The following is a 26,893-nucleotide window of genomic DNA, read 5'->3' on the forward strand; positions in this document are numbered from 1 at the left end:
TGGGCCAAGCATATTCAAACCATGACAGCTTATTTAAGCTAAAAACCTTCTACATAGATGCTATCTACATAGATACATGCACGCCCCTACAATATTACACCTCCTTTGAGAGCTTCTAGAACTTCTGTCTCACCGGTTTGTCGACTCCGTAAATCCTCATCATGTATGTGTGGAACATGCTTTCCTGGCTGGCACTTGAGTGTTGATCTCGGCTGAATGTCCGACTTTCATGTGCTCAGGCTAACTTCTTAGCCAACTCTCATTTTCTCAATGGGCTTCTCATCCTTCTCCCTGGTCCAGCTCGCTAACACTCCATCCTCTGAAGACTCCCTAGAATTGCAGCCTTTTGCCCTCTGACCTTGCCACGCCCTTGCCCTGAGCTCAGCCCTGAGACATGTATGTCAGTCATTCACACAGCCTGCAGGGAAAGTTGTGCAGACGCTTCCTGCACCAGCTGGGGCTTTTCTCAGCCTTGTGCTGGGAAACGGGACAATATAGGAGGACCTTTCCCAGAAATATCTATTTGATAGTATTTCAAGGCTGTGCTCGGATTAAGTTCTTATCTGTAGAATGGGACTGCCCAGCCCAGCTAAAGCTTGTAACCAGATACCCAATAAATCCACACACGAAAAGCCTGTGTCATTTATCAGCTTTAAATTATTGTCCTTATTTTCTATCCCCATTTAGCCAGTATTAATCCATTAGCGCTACCTGCTCTTGGCCTGGATGACAGTTTAATAGACAACATGAACCTCCTAGGTGGCTTATACATATTCCAGATTTTTTTTTTCACAGTTCTGAGTTAAATGACCCATGGCTCAGCAGGCAGATTATAGCTGGTTTGTATATCTCAACCAAGCGGGGCAAACACGATGCTTGATTTAGATCCAGACGAGGAAGAGATGTGAGGTTTGTGGTGTGTAATGCTGAACGTAGCCAGCATCTGACATTTGACCAAGAAGAAAACCTCACAGGACCCAATTAATTCCCAGGGCTGGGGGCAGGGGAAGGGACAAGAGCAGTGGCCTTCAGGGAGCCACTGATAAACTGAGGACTCTCGGGATTCCCAGAGATAGGGATCACAGCCTGTGACAGAGGCACTGCACATCAGATCCTGTGCAGAGGGACAGATGAGAACCAGACACCCAGATGATGCCAACTGCTGCTTCATACCTCTTGAAGTAGAAATTGTGCTGCCAGACAAGGAGGCATAGCCTGCCTTCCTGATGGTGACTCTGGCTCCAAAGGAGGATGGCTAGAGGCTGCTGGCCCCAGGGCCTGTCACCAAGATCCCTGGCATAGGGAACCAGGAGCCTGAGTGCTGGCAGACATGGGATGATGGGTTTCCATGGGGCATCTTCTCATAGTAACCATTTCATACGAACTGAGCCGTGGGAAAGAAGGCTAACGGACCACAGCCAGCACCCGTGCAAGCCACTGTGTGCCGCGAACACAGCCACCTTACAAGGGACACACCACCCAGCTGCTTCAAAGATGGAGCTGTCAGGAGTCACTGTGTAGACAGGGAGGGAGGTTTGGTCCAATCCTCCGCCATAGAGAAGTGCATTAAATATTAGGGCAGCCATAGAATGGAGTGTGCTGTCATTATTTCAGAGAACAATAGTGTTCTGACTTCCTTATGTCTTTACATATACCTTAGGTGAAAAATTATAGTATGCATGGGATATTCCATCATCTCAATGGAATTTTACTATATATATATATACATATGTATACATACACATATATATGTATACATATGTATATGTATACATACACATATATACATAATATACACATATGTATATATGTATACATACGTATATACATACACATGTATACATATATACATAATATATGCATATATATAAATTCATGTTTAAAAGAGAAAGAAATTAATTAAGATGGATAATAAAACATAATAGTGGTTATAGTATTTTCTTCAATTTGCATTTTCTACACGGTATGTAATTACTACATGTTACTTGTCAAATTGAAACTGACCTCAAGTCACGTGGCTTGTGAACTGTACCTGAAGTCTAAACTGGACTGTCTGAGATAGGCCTGAGACACTTCTGTTCAGTGACCACATCGCCTTCCAGAAGGCAACTGCTCTGGTCCACAGGTGGTTACTAGCACACCAGAATCCAGAGTTTTTACATTCCAGAACAGCAGTGGGGTTGGCTGAGGAGGGCCCAGGAACTGGGTGGGTCCTTGCTAAGGAAATAAGGTCCTTTCTGAAGAAAGGCTCCTTCTGTTTCCTTGTAAGAAGGCTCACTTCTTATAACCACAAACATTCGTGACCATTTTGCCCATCCCTGGGGCAAGGAGGTACCTGCTTTGATGGGACACCCTGGCATGAAGCACTTGGACCCTATAATCCCGACCTTGACTAGCCATCAACAGCCAACCTGTAAGTGGTATGCCACCTAAGAAGAGTGACAGAAAACAAACTACACATGGCTTGGTGTGGAATCAGCAGTTCACACAACAAAGACCAGCACCAATGGACCGGCATTATATGAAATAACACTGGGATGACAGAACTGGGTTCAAGTCCCAGTCTTTCTACTTAGTATTGCCGGGGAACGTTATTTAACTTCCATAGGCCTCGGATTGCCATCTCTAAAACAGAAAGAAAAATAGCTCATGAGATGGTTGGCTCTTAGAGGCTCATATGTGTCTATACTCAGCTCATAGAGTCCTTGAAACAAGACTGGACACTGCTGGGTTCTGCATAGCCAACAGTGATCATCATAACACACTGTTCTATTATTCTGCTGTGGGGCAATCAGAATTCCTTAGCTGGCAACTCACTCTAAAGCCTATGAGGAAGCCTCACGCCACTTACACACCCATTTTACAGACGGGGGACCCAAAGCTTTGAGCTGAGTTCCCACAGTCTCCAGCAGCAGGGGTGGCATGTCTCCAAGTCATTGGCTTCCCAGCCAACACCCCACAGAAGTTCATCCTCTGAGGTCATGTCCAGACTGGAGGCTGACTCATTCTCCTGACATAGATCCTGAAGTGTCCCCTCTCCAAAGTTAGAATATAATGCCCACAGGACCCATGCTCAGTGCACCCTGTCCGTTAACCAGCAAACTACCCACAAACCCCAAGAGACACTTTGCTTTGGAAGTGTCCAGGCTCTGCAAAAACAGAGCCAGTGTGAGTCCGGTAAGCCTCCCAGTGTTAATGTATATGAACAACGTAAGCCCTGCCTCTTCTCAGCCTGGGGCCTGTGGGCTGGCAGGGGCTCTAAGCTGCAGATGGGTTTTTGGGAGTCAGCTCTAAATGTTTCAGGTAAGGTTGCATCACATTTGCCCCCAAGGAGCACTTCTAAAAGGCTCTTTGACCCCATCCACCTGAGCTACTTTTAACAAGGCAGCATTCTCTACTCCCACAGTGTGGTTGGACGGTATTTTCCCCCAGAACTCATGCCTCCTCTGAAGCTCAGAATGTGGCCTTATTTGGAAATAAGATCTCTGCAGATGAAATTGGCCAAGAGATGTTGAGATTCAGGGTAAGCAGGAGGTACGAGGATGACTAGTGTCCTGTAAGAAGAGCACAGGGAGGGGCACTCAAGAAAGACACGTAAAGACAGAGGTAGAGAATGGGGGATACAGCAATGGAACATCAAGGACTGCTGGGAGCTACCAGGGAGAGAGGCAGAGTATCTTCCTTGAAGCCATCCAGGGGCCCAGCTATCACCTAGCTTCAGATTTTTGGCTTCCTGGGGGACAATAAAAATTCTGTTACTTTGAGGTACCAAGTCTGGTGTTATCTGTTACAGCAGCTCTTAAAGCTGCCTCTGCTCAGCAGAACCATGGCCTCCATGAAGCTCCTAGCATGCCTTCTGCACTGAATGTTGGTCTAGGCACCAGGCTAGGCCGAGCTGGAACACCCATTGTCTAAATCTTAAGTTTGGAGCACACCCACACATGCATGTACACACACACCACCCCAAACTTCTAAGAATAACACACCCTAAGTTTGGCTCCGAGTTGGCCTTGCTCCACAAGAAGTTTTCTTGTGGTTTGGGTTAAGATTTCTTTGTTTTTTGCCATTGGCAAACTGCAGTGTGAATCAGCTTACCAAATGTGGTCACTTGACAGAGAGAGGGCTCCTCAGACTTGCCTGAGCCACCGTGGCACCCTGAGGGTGCTACAAATGGGAAACTCTTCTTCTTGCTGGTCTGGCAGGACACCCTTTCCTGAGAGACTCAAGCTGGATGCTGAAGGCATCTTTCTCCTCTACTCTCTCTGCAGCTGCTTCTTCCTGGGTTCAGCTCTAATTTTACCCTGACTCCCTGAAGCATTTCTCCAAGAGTGTTTGTCCTCAATAAATTGAACCATAAGACTGTTCCGCCAGCATAAACCTTCCCGGGCTGGGTTGGGGAATTACAATGGTTCTCCATTTTGAGTGGCCAACTCTAATGATGCCAGTCGGCATGGGGATATCAGGACCACAGGTGGACAGAAATACACTCCAACCCTGTCTTTGCCGTATGGATTTTTGACATCCTATATTGGAGACAGAACCTTGGGCTCAGTCTCTGGCACTATTCTGATTTTATTTTTTTGTCTATTTGACACAAACTAGAGTTGTCTGGGACAAAGGAACCTTAATTGAGAAACCGCCTCCATCAGATTGCCTGTTGAAAATCTGCAAGGCATTTTCTTGATTAGTGATTGATGTGGGAGGGCCCCACCCACTGTGGGCGGTGCTACCCGTGGGCAGAAAGTCCTGAGTGGTACAGGCAAGCAGGCTGAGCAAGCCATGGGAAGCAAGCCAGTAGGCAGAGCTCCTCCATAGCCTCTGCATCAGCTCCTGCATCCTGGTTCCTGCCTGCCCAGCCTTCCCTTCATGACAGAAATAAACCCTTTTCTCCTCAAGTTGCTTTTGGTCATGGTGCTTTATAACAGCCATTGAAAGCACACTAAGGACAAGCACCTAGCCAAAAAGAAGAAGAAGGAAGAAGAGGAAGAAGAAGAGGAGGAGGAGGAGGAGGAAGGGGAAGGGGAAGGGGAAGGGGAAGGAGAAGGAGAAGGAGAAGGAGAAGGAGAAGGAGAAGGAGAAGGAGAAGGAGAAGGAGAAGGAGAAGGAGAAGAAGAAGAAGAAGAAGAAGAAGAAGAAGAAGAAGAAGAAGAAGAAAGAAAGAAAGAAAGAAAGAAAGAAAGAAAGAAAGAAAGAAAGAAAGAAAGAAAAAGAAAAGAAAACTAATAAAAAGTACTCTCTCTCCTTTTGGGATCCTTGCTTGTTCGAGGTGCAGACAGCAGGCAAGGTGGTTTCTTTGGGCCTTTCCAGTGCTGGCATTTCACAGTGACAGATTTCCTCCTATGCTAACTCCTCATGCATACATTCTACAATTCTACAGTTACAGGAAGCTACCACAGCAGGCACTTCGGAGACTAACTACAGTGGTGTTAAGAAAAACCATGGGGAAGGGGTGGAGGTGGCAGTAAAATAGGAGGGGGCACAGAACAGGGAAGGCAGACTCGAAGCAGGGGCTGACAAGGTACAAAGTCAGCAGTAGATGTGGCCTGAAGCAGGTAGGCAAGGTAGGCAGGGCTAAGGATGAAGCTGAAAGGCAGGAATGTTCAGAACCAGTAGAGGGAGGCCAGATAGTAAGGAGAGTTTGGGGTTTTCCCTGGGGCCACTGGGTGGTTACGGTGGTACAAAACCAGACAGGAGGGGTGTACCCGCCTGTCTTCTTTCTGTCTGTCTCTGTGTCTCTGTCTCCTCTCCAGCCCTCAGCCTGGTTTCCTTCAGGAACCGTGTGCGTTTTCTGGTGCGACCAACCAACCACCCCCCCTGCCCCACCCCCTATCCACAGCCAGCTCAGAGCACCTTACCACCTAACACTCAAAGCTCAGAACAGTCTTTCCATTGACCACTAGAGCAGTCAATGTTGGGGCCTCTCCTTCTCTTGGCCTATATAAGAGATAATGATGAAGGATGAAAACTCCAGCCTGGGCTCCCAGCGATCTGCACAAACTACACAGCCAAGGTCAAACTTCTAGGATGAATGCTTGATCCTAAGCAGCTGCTTCATCTTGGGTGTGCAGTTTAACACCCATGTGCCTAAGACTCAGCATCTTTGTCTCTAGAATGGGTCCATCACTGGCCATGAGGCCAGATGCCTTAGGAGTTAACAAATGTTCAGTGCCTAGCACACAGCCCTACACAGCATGCCCCATACACGTGAGCTTCCTTCCCTCCTGGCGTCACCATCTGGGGTAAGAGCTGAGCTGGTGGGAAGAGGCCGCCTAGAGGAGCAGCTGGCGGCTGGTGGGTGGTGGGAGGTGTGATGTGAATGTTGGCGGTTTTTGTCAGTTTGTCTACACAATCCTTAAATTTTCCCTGCAGCTAAGATCCCGGAGCAGGAATGCTGGTGCCTGCCAAGGGGGACTCGGTGTGGGCAAGGGCAAGTGCCTGATGCAGCGATTTGGCAGGGCTGTGGGAGCCTCGGCATCTGAGTACCACGCAGCAGCCCCATCAACACATTAACTGTGCTCTCAAGACTGCCGCATCCCGTTTCTTAGCAACCACCCTATTTGGAGGAATCTGGAGGGCTACGGGGGACACCAGCTTGGAAGCATGTGCAAGACAGGAAGCACCCCCAAATAACGCCTCCGACCCCTTGCACTCCCACGGCCTGCCACCTTATGCTGGCTGCCATCTCCTGGGGCAAGGTGGCCAGCTTAGAAGCCCTCCACGGGGATGTTCAGCTACCAAACAGGTCTCCAGGCAGCCTCCAGGGCCAAGTTCATGCAGGGAAGTCCTGCTTACTTACACCCTTGGCCTCTGGACAAGAGCCCAGGTGCCATCTGCTGTCCTCTAACAATCTGAACAGCTGACATGATACAAAAAGACACCCAGCAGAGGGCCCAAGACTCTCTAGGGCCAGGCAGAAAGGTTCCCAACCATACACAGAGCACTATGACAACAGCTCAGATGGGCATTCGAGGAAGTTCCAGGGTAGGAGCACCTGCTGGACTCATTCTTTCTCCACTCTGAAGAGATATCATTTTATCTTCTCAGAAATTTAATTTTGGGGGTATTAAAGGATCCCACCAGAGCCGAGGCTTTTCGGCACAGACAGCTGACTTCAGGTACACATTATTAATACTCACATTTTCTCAGTGCGATTGCATACCCGATTTAAAAAAAATATTACCCAATTAAGCTAAGAAGGTGATGCGTTCAACTTCCTGGGATTTGGTGCTGGTGACTCTGTCTTGACTGCTCTCCCCTAATTTCCCTCCAATTAGGTAAGGATCCCAAGGCACCCCCGCGAGGATCAGCTGGCATGTTGCCGTGGAGACGGAAGGACCGTTCATCCCATTGCCAGTTTCGTCTGTGGCTGAGAAGGGAGCTGGCAAAGATTCCAGGCTCCCCTGGGAGGAATGCTCACAGCCAAAGGCAGAGACAATAGGTCTGTTGGTGGAAAAGGGTAAGGGATTAAGTAAGCTTCCGGATTGGTCTCTGTAGCAACCTAGGTCGATGATGTCATCAGCTTCCCATGAGCAACTGCACCTGCAGGAGGGCAAGGTAGTGACACTTTCCTTCCCTGTCTCTGGGGTTGCTGGGAGTGGGAGTGGGGGGTGGGCTGCAGGCCTCAGTTCTGATGTCATGATGTGACCAATCCACTCAGTGTGGACTATGCTTTCTCAATAACTGGCCAAAAGGATCAGAGCGGTGGCATCTGAGCACGAAGCCACCGATGTTAAGAAGCACAGGGGATGCGGAGTTTTATTTTTCCAAAAATTCAAATCGAATCATGGCTCCTTCTTGCTTCCCATGCTTTACTGGCTCTCGAGAGAAAGTGCCAATTGCTGCTCTACGCTTCTCTCCTGGTCTCGTCTCAGCCTCTTTCCCTAAATAAATACTCTGCTCTTGGAAAGGTCAAATGCTCATACCTCCCATCTGCCCACATCGCTGGTCTCCGCTTGGTGTTCCTTCCTGATGTCTCCCAGCCTGGCACCAGCTGAACTCAGGTCCAGCCCAGGAGCCCCTGGTCAACAAGTATCTTGACCCCCCAGAAATCTTCTCTCCATCTCTACTCCCCCTTCTTCCCTCCTCCAGAAGGCCCAGCACCACATCACTGTAGCACTTTCCATAATCTGGGGTGTGGGAATGATTTACATGTCTGTCCCCAGCCCCAGAGTTGCCAAACCGTGCAAGGAGGAGGAGGGACATTTTCAACTAAATGGCTGAGGGACTTGAGGACATGGGAACAGAGGTGACAGAGAAGGATCTTGTCCATGTCGAGCTGTAAGCACCCAAGAGTTGTTATGTAGTGAATGCAGGGAGCTGGGGAGGCGGTCAGTGCTTAAAAGTCTTGTCTTTGCTTTTCCAGAGGAAAGGGGTTAATTCCCAGCACCTACATGGCAGCTCAAAACCGTCTGTAACTCCAGTCCCAGGGACTGACGCCCGCTTCGGGGTCCAGGTATGCACATGGTATACAGACATACATGCACATCAAACACCCATACACATGAAATAAATTCATATTTTTAAGTTAATGAAAGCAGCAGTGCCCTGTGGTCCATGGAGTGGGAGGGCAGCTACACTGACTGTTCATCAGTCTCTCCTTCCTTCCTTGATTTAAAACCACGCATGCTCAGTACCGTGAAGGAGTAAAATGTCAGCTTACTAACAAAATCTCCGAAAGACATCGTTATGATGACATCATTAGTCTGCCTTTCTGCTGTGATGGTTTAAAACTAATTGGGGGTGGGGAACCTATTAAACCCTTCATCAACTCATCTGAGCTGAGCTGAGAAGCTCATCCAGAGAGTCATTCGACACCAGGGAAGGCAAGCTATCCCAAGAAGGTGAGTACCACCCAGAGCCCTGGTCACTCTACCACCTCTGCCTTCCACTGCCTAAGACTCCTCAGTGGTCCCTCAATGCCTAAGAGTTTCTGACCAGGGATCCCTCAGCCATTACCTATCTGCCCTATCCCCCAGGACCCCCCCCCCCCAGCCTTCCCAGAAGTAAAGCATGCTGCTCCCTGAACTGGGTGTCCCCTAGGACTAGGGTCTGCCCAGTAGCCTCTTCAAAAGCTTCGGATGGGCTTTTGCTGGAGCTCATTACTGCAAACCCCGACGGCCCCCACCTCAGACTTTCCCATGTGTCCATGTGGGAATACAGAGATGTGAGGGTGGATGCTGTGACCACCCCAGAATCTGAGCCATCAGGCATGGTTTTCCTCTCAGCCCAGTCACCTCTTAAAGCCCTTGCTGTCATAGACACGGTGTGACACACGTGCCATTGAATCTAGTGTCATCCCTGTCATAGCATTATGTTCCTTGTTGAGCTGCATGGCTAGACTCAATCTCGACAATCAATAATACTAGTAACGTGTGGTTCTGGGAGGGAGGAAGACCTCTAAATAACCAGCCTCTGTCACCCAACACATTAAGATTCACAAACATGAATGGTAAAATGGCGCGTACTCCTGAGCATGTACGCCACAAGGGGCTGACCCCTGCTGGGTACCTGGGCATGCATCCTCAACTCCAGATCCTCATGTGATCCAGGAAGGGGAGGCACTGCTAAGACTGAGTGCTTTGTGGTAGTGGAAGTGAAAGGCCGCCCTCCAACCTCCTTGGTCCTGATTCCAAAATCTTGATTCTAAAGGGCATGAGGAGATGGATGGCTCATTCCCTCTGAGTGCGCGGGGAAAGTGTGCTGGCTCTGACTCAGGAAAGGTGGGAGAATTTTCAGAACAGCCTAACTGTATAGAAAAAGTTAACTGGCAAAAGTTGCTGGCCACGCTCAGACATTTATACAGCAGGGCAAAGGGGACCATCTTCCCTTCCCCACATGCTCATTGTAAAGGTTGGGACAAAGGTTGATTTTCCTTCTCTGCATTCACCCAAAGTTTTAAAACCAGTGGTAGAGAAATATGATCACCCACATTATGATTCTGGTCAAGGCTTCATCATATTTTTCAAGTAGTGGGCACCATGTCAAAGGGGTACAGGTGCCCCTGAGACGATTCACCTTGGGCCCTCGAATTGATTCTGCTGGCATCTTCAATGTCCATAAAAAGGAGAGTGTACTTGCCTAGCATGTGAGGGTGCTGGGACCAATCCTCAGTTCACAGAATGAAATGGGATGCGGGGATGCTGGAGAGATGGCTCAGTCAGTAAAGTGCTTCTGCTGTAAGCAAGAGGACCAACCTCAGGTCTGATCTCTGGTGTGTGTTTGCAATCTCAGTGCTGGAGAGGTAGAGTCAGGAGGATTCCTGATGCTCACCGAGAGAGCCTGTCTCAGAGACCTGACGCTGACCTCTGGCTTCCCCATGCACCCACAGGCATGCGCACAAAACATGAATGCATACAAATGTATTCAATAAATAAATACATTTTAAAAGGAGGCTAAGGCCCAGAGTGATTGCTTCTCCGGCAGCTGGATTCTAACCCAGACATCTAGTCCAAAGGCCATACCATGCCCACCTCTCTGTTACAATCTGTGGGCTGGAGGGTACATGTTTTGAGGGGCCCTTCATCCTGCCAGATGTCATGAACACATATTTTACCTCAATGTCTTCTAGTATAGTTTTTTTTTTTTTTTTTTTTTAACACATTTCTCCTCTGCCCACTTTTAATATGCTGGAACAAGCTAAAAATACAACATATACCATATAAAAATAATGCTTCTCTCAGGCTTGTCTGTTCTGGCAGAGAAACTTCCCTATTAGGACAAACCAAAGGATGCGCATTTTCAGCCACCAGGGAAAGGACGCGTGCAAGAGAAGGCCAGAGAAGACAGCAGACAAAATTACCATGGCTTGCAGAGTAAGACAGCCACAGAGTTATCCCACTCACAGGCTGAGGGTGAGGGAGGAGGGGGAAGAAGAGCATGTCAATGACTGTCACACTGAGAAGTGGCAGGGACCAGTGAACCAGGGCAGGACATCACCGCGCCCAGGCCCACGTGACCCAAGGGCTTCATATCCATAGAGGCTCTGATCCAAGCTGCCCTTCCAGTGAGAGGTCGGACATTTATGTCAACCATGATTGCCAGCCTAATGTTGTTAAGAGTTAAAATAGTTTAAACCAGTTTAATGAATGCAGGAGCTCACCAGAGTGCATCTGGCAAAGCTGGAAGCGTTGACCAGAAAAAAAAAACCAAAAACAAAACCAAAAAAAATGCAAAATAAATGATCTTAATACCGCAGTGGCCGCTTTCTTCCTACATTTCCCTCCTGGCTCTCCTGTTCCTCCCTTCTCTCCTCCCTTTCATCATCCTCCCCTTTTCTTCCCTCCTCCCCCTTCTTCTTTCCTTTTCTAACTGTATTGAGACTCTGTGGTCAGCCATGACTGGAGCATGTCCCCAGAGTTCCCAAGTCCTCAGTGTGGCAATGCTGCACCTTTTAGAGTTGGAGACTGTGTCACATGATCATGTGTCATGTCACTGAGGGTGTAGGAGAGATGCTCTTGCAAGAATAGATCTTATGAGAGTGGACTGTTGTTTGGAAAACAGCGAGCCCCACCTCAGTCTCCTCACACATGCTTCAGCCATGACGCCATCCTCCTGTTACGACACAGCCACCAAGGGGACCCTTACCAGAGCCACTGCTGTGCTTCTGAATCTCCAGAACTCCTTTCTTTATACACTCAGCCTGGTGTGTTGTGTCATAGCAACAGAAAACAGGCGAATGCAGAGTCTATAGTGACATCTGTTTGGACTTGTTTCAGTATTAAGACCTTTGATAATAAAAACTCCTGAGCTTAGAACAGCACATGGGCATCCCACCTGACCTCAGAGGTTCCAAGGCAGAAGTGAAGGTTTGTGTCTTAAAGAACAGCACAGGGCAGGTGGGTCCCTGGGCCCTGCCACCCACTGGCTGCATGGGCTTGAGTGGTCTCCCAACCAAATCTGAATATTCTGCTTTGTATAGGAGGGCTGGTGCAGAACCTGTCTAATGGGACTGTCATCTAGCTTAAAGATACAACAGGAAGTCCCCAGGACAGGACAGGGTCCTAGACACCTAACAGACCAACAGCTGCAACACTGCCTTTAAAAAAAAAAAAAATGTGTGTGTGCGTGTATGTGTTTGTGTATATATGAATTATACTTGTGTATAGGTGTGTGTGTGTGTTTGTATGTATGTATATTGTGCTTGCTTATACATGTGTTTGTGTGCATACGTGTGTACTTGTCAATGTATGTGAACTGCACTTTTGTGTGTACATGTATGCATATGTAGGTATGCTTATGAATATGTATATTGTACTTCTGTGTATGTGTGCTTCTGTGTGTGCATATATATGTGAACGAGTGCATATGCACGTGTGTGTGTGTGTGTGTGTGTACAAGCATGTGCATGCATGTAGAGGCCAGAGGACTTCAGATGTCACCCTTAGGAACACCTTTGTAACAGGAACATCCTTTGTGACAGGGTCTCTCTTTGGCCTGGAGCTCGCCTATTCGGCTAGCTGGTCAGTGAGCCCTAAGGATGTACCTGTCTCTGCCTTCTCAGTGCTAGAATTATAATCATGAACCATCATGTCCAGCATTTCTCCAGAGGTTCCATGAGATCAGGGCCCTCTGCTTGTGGGAAAGGCACTTTACTGTCCGTCTCTCCAGCCTGAAGCTGCTTGCTCTAGAGAACGCATGCTTGTCTAAACAAAGGCTGTCAGCCACAATCAATCCCCAGCCCAGGACACAGGTCCCTTCATGCTCGGGCTTTATGCCCAAGACTTAAAGAGGTGACTCTAGTCCCAGGCACAGAGGCAAGCCCTCTTTTCTTTGACACCTTGATTTAAAACAATAGAAAGGCCATGTTTCCAGGCTCTCTGCCAGCAGGCAAGACAAACTGTTTTCTCCTGCCGGGCCCCCAGTTCTCATGGCAGAACACAGAACTTGGGGAAAAATGCAAAGCAAGACGCCATCTGCTTGGCTTCCGGACAGTGCAATTAGCTGAGAAGTGCCTTTACATCGTCGTAGGACCGCATTAAGTTGGGATTAATTAATTGCTGTGTTAATGGGAAGCACCTTTAGCACTCCAATGACATAATCACATACAATTAGGAGCCTAGAAAGGAGCCCTTTATAATTAATGATGTCTTCACTTCCTGAAACGTGTAATCCTTCTGTCCTCAATTCCAAAGAGGTTTGCAGACAGAAGGCACTAAATATAGATCCGGAACTAATATTTAAATCACTTTAAAATTCACCTTTCCATGAGAGTAGTGAGCCCAGAACAAGAGCTCACTTCGGTTTCTAGGATTCTGTGCCTTTTTGTCCGTCAGGTTGAATAGTCAGCAAGCATGGGTTCAAACGGAAATGGACAATAATTACGGGTCTGATATATTTATCCTAAATAGAATGAATTTTGCCCTACCAAGCATTCTAACTCATTGGCAAGACATGAAATAAGCTCATGCCAGTTGTCCTTGCTGTGATTCACCTTTAAAACCACTCTAGGAGACGGAGAGACAGGTTAATGATTAAGAGCACTGGCTGCTCCTCCAGAAGACCCAGTTCAATTCCCAGCTCCCACATGGCCGCTCACAACTGCTGTAATTCCAGTCTCAGTGGATCCAACGCCCTCTTCTGGCCTCCATGGGTACTGCATGCACGTTACACATACACATGCACGTGAAACACCATATACATAAAATAAACACACTTTTTTTTTTTTTTTTTAGTTATAACACTCTGTCCCTCACCTCCATGATGTAAAAATGAGACTGGCTTTGCTTCTAATTCAAGAAGTTACTAACAAGCCAAATGTCACACACCAGGCACAGAATCGGCTCAGCAAATCCTCACAGGGACCCTGACTGTGGTATTGCTATGCTTCCCATTTCACAGAAAGGGATGTTGAGGTGCCAGATCCTTGATAGTAATATTGTGTCCAGGGCTGGAAGTGTAACTCAGTGTTAGAGAACTTGCCTAGCATACACAAGGCCCCAGGACACAATCCCCAGCACACAAGTATTGAAATACTGCACCCCCAAACTACCATTCCCCTGGAAAAGTCCTTCTGACTGAACTCCTGACCAGAAAGAATGGACAGACTTTGTAGACTGTAATTCTTTTTTGTTTGTTTTGTTTTTTGGGTTTTTTTTTTGTTTTGTTTTTTTTTTTTTTTTTTTTTTTTTTTTTTAGCTTTTAATGTTTCTCAGGGTAGCTCTGGCCATCCTGAAACTCACTCTATAGACCAGGCTGACCTCAAACACAGCGATTCACCTGCTTCCCGAGTGCTGGGATTAAAGGCATGCACCACCATGCCCGGCTCAGACTGTAATTCTTATTGTCCCCAGAGCCAGTGGACATCTTAGCCCTGCTGACAGCCTGACACGAGTAGATGCCCGTCTTCAGCAAATTACATATGAAGCGGGGAGGGTGCAAGAACCGAGCCCCCAAGGGTTCCCACTGGGCGGGAAATCCTCAGCTGGTTTTTCTCAAAATTAAAGGTATAGATTGCCCCTGTCTTCTTGTGTTTTCTGTGAGTTGTTTGTACACATGTTCATGTGTAGGCATGTGCATAGAGAAGCCAGGGGACAACCTGAATCATCGTTCACCAGGTCCCACATATCAGCCTTTTTTTTTTTTTAAACACGGTCTCTATGTGGTCCAGAACTTGACAGTTAGGCAAGGCTGGCTGGCTGGTGAGCCCCAGGGATCCTCCTGTCTCCACTTGTCTTTCTCTGGGATACCAAGAGCAAGCATATTCTACCACACCATGCCTTTGTCATGGGTTCCAGAGATTAAATTCAGATCCTGTGCCTGCAGGACAAGCTCTTCACTAACTGAGCTGCCTCCAGGTCACCGCTTCTGTCTTCTGATTGGATGCACAGCACAGGCTCATCTGCCTTCCTCAATGAACTAAGAGGAGACCCCCTCACCACCCTACCACTCCACATAGGATCCCCCCTGTCTCCCCCCCACACCCCCAATGATGCTAAGGCTTGCTTTACCTTGTCATAATAGTATCTCAGTGCTCTGCTCAGCTTGTCGTAGTTCATGTTTGTCTTGTTCTTGCGGAGGCCCCACAGCTTGGCCACTTCTTCCGCCTTGAGGAGCTTGAACTCGCCATCGTTAGATGTCCAGCAGATGAGGTGCTCATGTTTCTGGTCCAGCAGCAAGTGCAAAAGGAACTGCCACAGCGTGATTGCACTCTCCATACCTGGGGTGGAGGGGAGGAGGCAGGCAGGTCAGAACGTGGGTCTGCAGGCCAGGGGCTGTGCAGGGCTCTTCTCTATGGCTCTGTTCCACAGAGCTTAAGAGGGAGTACTTTGCACCCCATCCCAATGGACTGCCTAGTCACACACAGGCTTTCTGGTTGCACAGTTATGAGCAGCTGCGATCCAGGAACACAATGGCGGTGCCCTGGAGGTCCTGAAATTCGCAGGGAGCTACGTAGAATAAACTGACTAAAGGAATGTAGTAAGTTTCCATTGGCTAGCTTCATCTATTTCCGCCCATCACCTCAACTGCATCTTGGTCAGTCATCCTTGCTGAGGTGTGGCCATGAGCGCCTGCTAGAGCCAAGTGACGTCACTCGGGGGTCTGGGGTCATGAAGCCATAGCATCCCTTGGTTGAAGTGTCCTTTCACCCTATAGAGCCAGCCTTGCTTTGCAGGGAGGGGAAGTCAGTTACTCTTTGCACTGCCAATGATTTCAGAACCCAGGACAAGTGCTTGCGTGGAGCAGATATCCAGTCAGTAGATGCTGGTTTAAAGAATCAGTTGTTGCCAACTGAAGGAAGAGAACTTCAGTTTCCCAAGCACTTGTCATGTAGTCACCCAAACCTCACCGTCTCAAGCACGCCAGCAGGAAGTGGCTTTCCCACCAGGAGAGGAAAGCCCATAAGACAATGTTATCCTTCATCTTTGCCTGTAGCGTGAACTCTGCTTCTCCTTCCTCCTAACATGCTGCTCGCTACTTCTTAGACCCTGGTGGACTCCGCTTCTCCATACAGACGCAGTTCAGGTGGGATCACTGAACTGTCTGATCTGAATTTTGATCACTTGAGTATATTCATAAGAAACTACCCCCTTTGTTCTATTACACTTATGTATTGAGTATGTGTGCACCCGTACAAAGCATGGCTTGTGCGTGAAGGTCAGAGGACAACTTGCAGCTGTCCATTCTTTTCTTCCATCGAGTTCTGGGGATTGAACTCAGGAAGTCAGATTTGCTGGCAGGCACCTTCAGACCCACCCAGCCAGCTAGCCAGCTTTATCCATTTATTTTACTAACGCCCATGTAATTAGGAAAAGCCTTCCTACAAGTTAGAGTGAACACTGCGGGTGTTTTGATCTGGGCAAATGGAGCTGAGATTTGGGTGCTGAGTCTAGGAGGAGTTTGGGGGTTCTATGTCAAGACATACAAAAGCCAAGCTGTGAGAATGTCATCAAGCTTGACAGGATGAGGAAACTCCATCTAGGGCAAGGAGACATTGGGGTCCGTTTGGAACAGCCCAGGGTAACAACAATGAGGACAGTGAGAAAGATGCCTGGAAGACAGAATAATGGCCACCAGTAGAGTTTTCTACAGTGAGTCCCCCTCAGCACCTGTTCTCATTGTTCTTCTAGGTGGCCTAGGAGCCAGAGAAAAGCAGGCTAGGAAAATTCCCTTCTGATAGATCTCAAACTGCCTGACATCTTTCTGCATCTTCAGACTGGTCTCACAGGGCCAAAATATTGCTCAAATCGAGCACTTGGCCAGCGTGAGCCCTGGGTTCCACCACACCACCACAAGAAGGAGCTTTGGGATTCTGACAGCAACCCCCCTCCCCCCATTGCAGTATGAAAACCCCTAGTCACCCCTAACAAGCAATCTCTTCCTGTTTCCTCACAGGCCCAGCCAGAAGAAAGAGTCCTATTGTTTCTCTGAGAACTGTGGGTGCCACCCGGGTGTCTCTGTTAAAGACAATCCAGACTAAGTGCATGCTACAAAACCCCACGGGGTGTTTTATTTATAACTCTTTAAAGAAGGTATCTGAAAAAGAGATCACCCTTTACCACAGTGGGTCACTGGGTCTGTAAGAGTCAGCCCTGTTACTGCTGACTTCAGACCACACCAGCAACTCCTGAGCTCTGAAAGGGCTCCTGGCAGGACGTGCAAGCATTTGGCTCCAGCCCCTAATGAGCTCGAATAAGCCACACACGTTTCAAATTCATGGGTGTCTCCAGCCAAACCTTCTGGCAATGAGTTTTTAAAATATCTTTGAAATGTAGTGGTCACTCAGAGGAGCCTTCCTGGAGAGGCAGAGAGATGCCAGCCAGTTTGGAGTTCTGCAGAGAGGGAAGTACTCAGCCTACCTCTCTCTTCCGGGCTTCCCACCTTTAAGGGGCCAGACAGCACTGCACTGAGGCGGTCCGTACATCCTCAGCACCCTGAGAGTTGGGCTTATCTATGCATCTTGATCTAGTCAGTGAAATACTGGGTTGAAGTGATGAGATACATAGAATTGACCTCAGTTTTATCAAAGCCTGGCACAGATTCAGTCTGAAGAAGCAGAAGTAAAATAAATGCTACAATCAGCCAAGGACTCTTGGGACCGTTTGTTACATAGCATCACCACAGCAAAAGCTGACTGCTACAACATCACACATATTTGTTCCTCCCTTTATTAGGATGCCCTCAGGAGCTCAAGGAGGCATGAAAGGGCAGAAAGAGAACAGCTCTTTGGTGGGGATGGGGCACTCAGCTTCAGGGACTCCCACATTTCTGGAACATTCTGAAACAGAGGGAATGGACCCACAGAAGACCAGGGTGGGAGATAAGGACCTCAGAGTCACCCAACAACTCTTAGGACAGAGTCCAGTCTGTGAGGTGGCAAGCTACAGCACGGATCACTCAGTGTTGCTGTGAGCAACTGTGCTCCCTGGAGGTGACTAAGGGCTCAGGCCTCATGTGTGGAAAGCGGTCCACCCAGCGCAGACTTGCTCGTCCTCCAAGCTCACACCAGCCACTGCACTATCCTACTCGATGCCCCAGTTTTGATGACTGAGTCACACTAAGTTCTACTTTGTGTCAGAAGCCCAAGTAACACATACTCAATGGTGACTATCAGACATATTTCTCCTCGAGCCAGCTCACAGTCCCACGGTAGAAGCCATCCTGTGGGAGGAGTGGGTCACAGAAGCAGAAGGTGGTTCTGACCCCCTGCCCTCACATCAAGTGGTATTACATGGAGCCATGGAGCCAAGATCAGGCTCAGGGCACAAACTATGCTCCTTTGACTCCATTTCTACTGTTCATTTTAATTACAGCTGCGCCAAATTTTGTAACTTGTTTTCATATACAACCATCCAGCACGTCACCCCACCTCCATCCCCAATACCTGTCAATACTTGTCATTTAGAATGTCCAGAAAGAGAGAAGTAATAACTCATGTACCTGAGGGTGTGTTCTAATAACTGTGACTGCTGTGCTTCCCTCAGTTTACTGTGTGACTTAACCAGGAGGAAGAATTCCCAAAAGCCTTGCCACTTGGGCAGGCTGCGGCTCCGTCTTTGCAGCAAGTGTTTATATGGATACATTGTATCTATGAGACTGTATCCAATTGTAATACCGAATTGATACAATGTCCTGGTAGTGAGCCCGGCTTTAAGTTACAATGTGTCATCAGCTGACATGCATTTGGCTGGTGGCCCAGACCTGCTGGCTTCCAATGACTAGAACACTTGAGAGCAACGCTAGAAACGGGACAAATGCACCCACATCCATTCCCCTGGTAGTCTGGGCTCTTAATGTTCTTCTCTACCCCACTTTGAGTTTTGTTGCTTTGGGACGTGTCAACACGCACAAAGGGCACCCATGAAATCGGGATGGTGGGTTCTTTCCTCTCTTTATTTTTGGAGCCTCGGACCTCTGTCTTCTAGATCTTCATAAGATAAACAATAGGTTATTGTTAAGTATAGGTTTTTAAAACAGAACTTGCTCCCCCCACCCCGTGTACATTGGTTTCTGCTGTTGAACCCCCCCCTCCATCCAACCCTCCCACCCTTCCAGCCTCTAGTATTGACTACATTCAAAGTCCCTTTATAAAAGCATCCACAACACACTCTGTTATTGTTTGTTTGCTAATTAGAACATGCTTCTCTTGCCCTGCCCAGATCTTGTTTTGGATGGATGGGGGTTTTATCAGGTATTTTAATGCCATCCTTTAAAATAATTATTATGAGGGGAGGGGCATATGCACATCATAGCATAGGAGCCCATAAACGGAAGTCAGAGGAAAGCTGCATGTAGTCGGTTCTCAGGGATGAAACTCCAGTCTCCAGTCTTGCCTGCAAGCACACTGTCTGCTAGACTGTCTTACCAGGTTGAGTCTCATCATGCAGGGACTGTAAATGTTTATGTACCGAATGTACTAATGTTGTTGATTTGCTTGTACACAGTACACAAGTATCCAAACATCACATCACACCTCATAAATACATACAATTACCATGTCAATTAAATGATTAAAATAAAATAAAATGGCTCATCAGATCTGAAAAAGAAAACCTCCCTTAAAGAGGCAGGAAGCAGACTGACAGACTGGCCCGTGTTGACAGCCTATCTTTCTTTATTACCCTTTTTACTGTCATCTTCCCTTCCACGTAAAAGGCAAAGCTGGGTACAAAAGGCTCAGGACAGGCAGCTCTTGAAGAGGAATATGAAATTCAGAAGCAAAAGCCAATCCTCTCCCAGCCCATTCAGATTAACAGCTAGCGTCACACGTGACAGATGATGGTTGCTGAAACCTGTCCACATCTCACAAAACAAAATGAGACCACGCCAACAAGACAGCAAGGCAGATAAAGGCACTTTTCTCCACATCCTGGCATCCTGATTTCTATCGCCAAGATCCACAGAGTGAAAGGAGAGAATCAAATCCAACGAATGGCCCTCTGACCTCCACATGTATGACATAACTGGTGTTCCCAGATACATATGTGTCCATGCAAGGTGTGTGTGCGTGCACACGTGAATACACACACACACACACACACACACACACACAGAGAGAGAGAGAGAGAGAGAGAACAAGAATAAATGTAATAAAAATTAATTAAAAGCTATGATACTGAGAACATCAATGTAGATTTTTAAAATAAGATGTATATAATATATAGTATAGTATTATATATTATTATAACATATATTATATTATATATTATACTATAACCAACTGGAAACATCAATCTCTACATTCTCTAGCTCTTGCTTCCTTTGCTTTGCTTTCTTCTTCTTCTTCTTCTCTCTCTCTCTCTTTCCCCTCCTCCCCATATCTATCTTATGCCAAGATGCTGTCTAGCTATTTGGAATACATCAGTAAACAAAAGGACTTATGTCCGTATTGAGCCTCACATGCCAGTGGAAGAGACAGGCTGTGAACAACAAAACGCGTGATGAATTAAGTTACAGTGTGTCAGAAGATGGGGGTTATGGAAAGTCACTGAAGCTGGACGAGGGGACAGGAGGAGCAGGATGTGCATGAGGGCTTGGGCAGAGGGACAGGGATCAGAGAAGGTCTTGCTGAGATGGTGAAAATGAAGGCATTTCTTTGTTTAAAAATGGAATTTTCAAACAAGGATAAAAAAAATCATAGTTTCCAGACGGATCTACAGTGAACACAGGTCAAAGATATTCTTCTACTCACTACTGTCTAGTAAGCCTATTGTCTACTTACTATGTCTATTAGGACAAAGGAACTAGGTAGATTTTATGATGGCATTAAAATATGAATAATGGGACATTTACAGATGAGGAATAATGAAATGAATAAGCAAATGGAGACCAAAAGATGAGGGTGGGTGGGGAACAAAGAAGCATTGTAGAACGGGGCTGGGTGTCTATGGACCAGAAGTATTTCACAGCCAGCTCTCTATAGTGGACAAAGCTATAAATTAGCTTCCATAAAAATCAGAATTCCACAGGCCAGAGGGGTCTCCTCCAGATTCTACATGCTGTGCCGGCTTGACTGGAGCAGGGTTCCTTTTCTACACCTTTAAGGAGTACCCATGTGCACTGAGAAGACTGCTTGGCAGGTGAGAAGATTCTGGAGCATCTTTGGGTTCATATCTGAGCATCTGCTCTGCCTGCCTATAGGATTTTAGGGTTGCCATTCACCTTTCTGTACATGTATGTCCTCAGAGGTAAAGTGATGGTGTAGGTGGGTTTAATGGGGATGGTGGAACGGAGCATAAAAGTCCTTGCTTTGCAGGGTTATTGTTAAATATTACAAAGTCGCTAATATACTACATCTGGGACAGAGCAAGTACTGTTGTTACTTCTTATACGAGGACAGCTCTTCACAGTTGCTGCTGTGACATCAGATGGCCTCCCCCCAGTTCAAAGGCATCATTCAGATGCTGTATGTACTGTGGTCTTTGTCATTAGGCAATGGCTTCAACACAGTTACCGATGTCCAGGTGAATGTTGAACGACATTTGTGTTGGCTTACAAGGTAACTGGGAATGTAACTGTATACATTGTTAAGACTATTGTCTGATATCCTTATAGGCAACATAGCACCCATCCTTCCCTGCTAGCATAAGACAATAATTCCCGAGGCCTCCAAGTTGGACAGATCAGCAGAGAGCGACCCCTGCTGTTCACACTGCCCCTGGGATGCTTTTGCTCCCATGGATCTTGTGTTCCAGGAGAAGGCCAGGGAGTCAAGTGGAAAGAGCTACTGAGTTAGGCGGAGGAGGATGTAGAATAACAAATCTCTGTCTGTGGATGACATAACCAAGCCAGCTGGTTAGGACGACAGACAGAGCAAAGTGGAAGGAGGCCATTGGCACTGTGGAGTAGGGATGCTTTCATAGACTCCAAGCGAGCATCTCCTGCCTCTGTGTTCTCAATGCTCAGCTTTTTACATATGTAAACAGGAGACAGTTTTCTGTTCTTCTCAATCTTCTCTCTTGTTTTAAAAAAAAAAAAAAAAAAAAAAACCTAAGGACAGAACCACAAAGCGAAAGATGCTGTAGATGGAACAGACTGGCTGCTCTTGCTACCATCTCCCACACACCAGGAGACTGCCTACTTGAGAAGTGGTCTTTGGACTTCCAGAGTTCCCATCTCCCTGGCATCCTCCCCTCCCTCTCAGAAACTCGGGTCCTCTTATTAGAGGACACTCTACCTTCCATCTGCCACAAGGTGGCGCCAGATATCCTCCTGTGAGCTGGCTGCAGACTCTTCACCCAGAGCCAGAGGTTTGAGCTGCTTCTTAGAAATCCAAAACTTCACTTGCCTGTTCTCTCTTTCTTTTTTTCTCTCCTACTGATTGACACCTGATGCTCTCTTTGCACAGTCAGCTTTGCTTCTGGGATTGCACAGAGGTGGCAGCTAAGCAGGTAAATGGACCCTCTGATTTTCTTTCTTCCAGCTTTGATTAGAGACAGAGTCTCACTATGTAGCCCTAGCTGTACTGGAACCCACAGAGGTCCACCTGCTTCTGCCTCCTAAGTGCTTGGATTAAAGGCGTGCATCATCACACCTACTGTCTGAAAACAAAGGATATTCCTGTGTGAAGGGCACACAAAGGAGAGGCTCAGTAAGCATGGCGTCTTTTGGTTAAAATGTGTGTGGATCCAGAAATGAGGGGGAAAAACCCATGCTTTTGCTGACCTCTCTCCTGGATGCAGCTCCTTGTCCAAGGGTTCAGAGCATTTCATTGCTGTCCAAGGGGACGGGCAAAACCCACAAACCCACTGAAACCAAGGAACAGGAAGACAGCTGGGATCTGCCGGAACCCAGGACAGGCAACTTTTAGGCATGCAAGGGTAACTTGCTAAGTACATGAACACACAACAGCAGAAAATTCTGAAGTCTTTTTATCTTCAAGACAGTGGTTGGTTGGTTCTCAACCTTCCCAATGCTGCAACAGTTCCTTGTGTTGTGCTAACCCCCAACCGTAACATTATTTCATTGCTACTTCATAACTATAATTTTGCTACTCTTGTGAATCATAATATAAATATATGTGTTTTCTGATGGCCTTAGCAAAAGGGTCATTTAGTCCCCAAAGGGGTCATGACCTGCAGGTTGAGAACCTCTGGTGTGTATTTTTTTCTGAGATGAACCTAAGATTATTATGATTTATTTTCAAGAAACAGTTTAGTCATTGCTGGCTGTCACAAGTGAAAAACAAATGTACGGCATCTTTCAAAGGGTCTGTGTTCCTCAAAGTTCTTCCCGTCAGATAAGCAATGCCTGTGCTTTCATTTGTTCTGTAAACAATCTACAGATTCATGTTTTCAAAATGAACAAGAGAAGAGCAAAGAGAAGTGAGGTCTGCTCGAGCTAGTGATTTATCCTTTAAGGCCATGCAAGGCAGTTCGCCACGTTTTCAAACTGAATCTTCCACCTGAGGAGACGATTTTTCAGGAGAAATTAGTGACCTGACGGCCAGACAGAATTGTAACTCATTGTGTACACAAACTGCCCAACTCTCCTGGAACGAAGTCATCTGTGGGTAAATCAGAAGCGACTCGATTGGCTTGCCGGTGGCTCACATACAAGCGTGTTTTCTTTGGAAAACTAAGTAGATGGCTACATTGCCTCTGTTGGGACGGTGTCTATGGACCATTCTACTTCCTCCAACATCCGCAAATTCATCCACTTCCCACCCCACCCCAGCAGGGCACAACCCCACCCTATCTTATCCCATCTTTTCAGACCTCTCTAGATGGCCTCACGTGGTTCTTTGATCTCTAACCTGGCAACGTCCCAAAGCTTCCTCAAGGTACAACTTGTTCTTTCTGGGCCTGGAGAAAAGGTGCGCCACCTAGCAGATAAATAAATATCTGGTGTCCCAGAAGCACACACCTTCTGTGTACCTCAAAGACGCAAGTCAATTCTAATTGGGATAGCCCGGTGGAAAGCTCAGAATTTTGCTTGCTATCCAGCTGCAGCAAAGCTCGTATCATATCTTATGATATTGCCGTATAGGAAGCAAGGCTTGCACAAACGGGCTAAGTATTCTTAGAATTCCACTAGCATCCCCTGCAATTCCAACACAGCCCAGGATGGGAAACAGGCACTCACTAAACAGGTGGATAGCGCTCCCATGTTTTTTTGGTTTTGTTTTGTTTTGTTTTGTTTTTTTAAATCTTGAATTCTTTCTGGTGGGATTGAAGTGTTTTGGCTTTATGGATGCCTCACAAAAGCTAAAGATTCCAGACATTTAGCAATCACTCTCTTGGGAGAAATACAGCATTCTCCACCTTTTCCAGTGTCTTCTAATCATCTGAGCGCTCTGTGCACCGTTCCCTTCGGCTCTCTAGGTAGCCAACCACGCAAACAGAGCACGCAAGGTATCTTCAACACGCAGACCTCTGTTTACTCTCTTACTTGAAAACATCAGACCACAATGTTACCGGGACAGCTAGATCAAAGAGCAAAGAAAGAAACCAACTAGTCGCCTATATTTCCAACCAGAGGCTGTGGCCCCTGGGCTATCTAAGGCTACCTCTCTGTGCATCAATAAGTCTAGGAGACAGAGTAGAAAACCACGGTGCTTGGGGGGAAATCACTCCAGGTAACCAACTGTATTAACAAAACCCGACCACGTCTTGAAAGCTGAGCTGTAAAGCCATAAAGCACAGCGGTTTCCCGCGAGGTGGGTACAGGCGCCCCACCCCCACCCCTGCCTCAGGGATGTAGAGCATGTTTTTCTTTAAACAGAAGGGCTGTTCCTTTCCAGACGTTTCTGGAAGAAAACCTGAGCATTGACTTTCTATGCGATTGTTTTTATTGTCCGACCTCTCTGCACGACTCTCATTTCTGGCTGGCTGCACAGCCCCCATGCGAGGAGGGTTCTCGGCCTTCGCTAACACTGGGCTTCCTCTTCTGCAGGTTGCAGGCAGGAAACTGGAAAATGGGCCACAGGAAACCTGGCCCTCCCACATCTGTCCCACTTAGTAACTGCAGCTCTGGTTTCATTCGGTCTATGTGTCAGCTCGATTTTAACCCTCCACGCGACGGCGGCAGCTCTCTGAAAGAACACCCCCGTGAGCTTATGGGTTAGGATGCTCCTGTAGGATCTGGGCTTCTCCCAAGCAATCGATCCCACGAATTCAATCGAGTCTCCAGCGAAAATTCAAGATGATTTCATAACGCCAGACACAACAGAAGTCATTCTGGGTAAACAGATTTACGGAGTGCCTGCTGAATTTTAACTTGCCAGGCTTTGATGCACAACAGAAAAGGAAGCTGTAAATGTGCACCTCATCAAAAAAAAAAAACAAAAAACAAAAAACAAAACAAAAACAAAAACAGTCTCCTCATGAAGCTATTCCACGTCATGTTTTCTTGCAGCACCAAGATCACTAGGTGGGAGGACATGAAAGTGTTGTTCTTATGGCTCAAAACTGTTAAACAGCAACAAGCTTGTATATTCCACCTAAAACATAGAATCACGCATCTAAAATAAATGTGAATACACACATCATCCCAACCACAGGGAAGGATCTTCCTTGTGTATTTGACCCATGAACCGTTTTGAGAACTCCCTGGGGAAAAAATATTCTATACATGTCTATTCATATAGATATAAACATGTGTATGTTTGAACATATCATGTCAATAGGTTTGTAAAGCTCTCCGGGCAATCTCTAAGTTCCAAATCAAGACTCCTGGTCTGGGGCGCTACAGAGATGGCTCAGCGGTTAAGAGCACTGGCTGCTCTTGCAGAGGATCCAGGTTCAATTCCCAGCACCCACAATGGCAGCTCAGACCTGTCTCTAACTCCAGTTACAAGTGATCTGACACCAACACATAGACGCACAAGCAGGGAAAACACCAAGGTACATAAAATAAAAATAAACAAATCATTTAAAAAAAAAAAAAAAAAAAAAGAGTCCTAGTCTGAGAAACCCCTAGCCACATTCTCCACCTCTGCCAATGCTGAGATTTCAGGGACTTCTCCAGAACAAGACTAACACCCAAATTTCCACCCTTACAGGAGCCTTCCCTTTAAATTCAACTCAATGCACCAAGCATTGAGTTTAGTTCACTGAGAGTTTATACTCTCAGCCATCTCCAGCCACCGTGAAGCCATGACTTAAAAACATGAAGACAGATGTGTGTGGACCCAGCAATAAGAACAAACAGACCCCAACCCAGGAATCTCTGTTCCCAAGTCCAGGTCCCTAATCACAATGCACATTGTCACACTGAAGCAGCGGTTCTCAACATGTGGCCGGCGACCTCTTTACCAGGGGTCTAAGACCATCAGAAAACACAAATATTTACATTACGATTCTTAACGGTAGCAAAAGCATTATGAAAGTAGCAACAAAAATGATTTTGTGGTTGCTGGTGGCCACAGCGTGAGGAACCGTATTAAAAGGTCGCAGCATTTGGAAGGCTGAGAACCACTGGAATAGAGGTTTGTTTCCTACACCTCTCTGCTGCCAGGGTGGGAGTTAAGTCAAAAGGCAAAGTGACATTCTCAGCAGGATAAAGTCAGGAAGTGTCCTCCATTTCCAAGTTCACCACTCTGTGACTCCAGGCCCTCGGACTGGGTTCTGTTTGATGAATCTGAGCTCAGCATAGTGGCACGTGGAAGCAGAGGCAGGCAAATCTCAGTTCTAGCCTGGTCTACAGAGTGAGTTCTGAGACAGCCTATGCTACACAGAGATCCTGTCTCAAAAACTAAAATTAAATTAAATTAGTATGAGATATTCTGCCACATTTCTTTTGGCCAATTCCCTTAGTGAACAGAGATAGAAATAGACAGGCAGACAGATTGATTGATGGGAGGGACACAGACAGAGAGAAAGACAGATAGACATGCCAGTTTCACCCAAGAGGATTTTCTTAATGGGGGATTGAACCTAGGAGTCACACTGGACCAACAACTGTTGATAGGTGGGCTATAACCTAGCTCTGTTCACTTTTTAAATTTTTGAGTCAGAAT

The 26,893-nt window shown here is 46.9% G+C and overlaps 1 protein-coding gene across 2 annotated transcripts in view; it reads right to left on the minus strand.

Moving 5' to 3' along the window:
- Positions 1-26,893, minus strand: part of Elk3 (ETS transcription factor ELK3) — a 63,562-nt gene that overhangs the window by 22,237 nt on the left and 14,432 nt on the right. For both annotated transcript variants that reach the window (XR_013106306.1, XM_076920003.1), the window contains exon 2: positions 14,946-15,154. Coding sequence is in view for 1 of the 2 variants with exons in the window: in XM_076920003.1 (XP_076776118.1) it covers positions 14,946-15,152 (207 nt within the window). In the remaining variant the exon portion in view is untranslated. The remainder of the gene's footprint in view (positions 1-14,945; positions 15,155-26,893) is intronic.

This window comes from Arvicanthis niloticus, chromosome 22 (assembly GCF_011762505.2).
Source record: "Arvicanthis niloticus isolate mArvNil1 chromosome 22, mArvNil1.pat.X, whole genome shotgun sequence".
NCBI lineage: Eukaryota > Metazoa > Chordata > Mammalia > Rodentia > Muridae > Arvicanthis > Arvicanthis niloticus.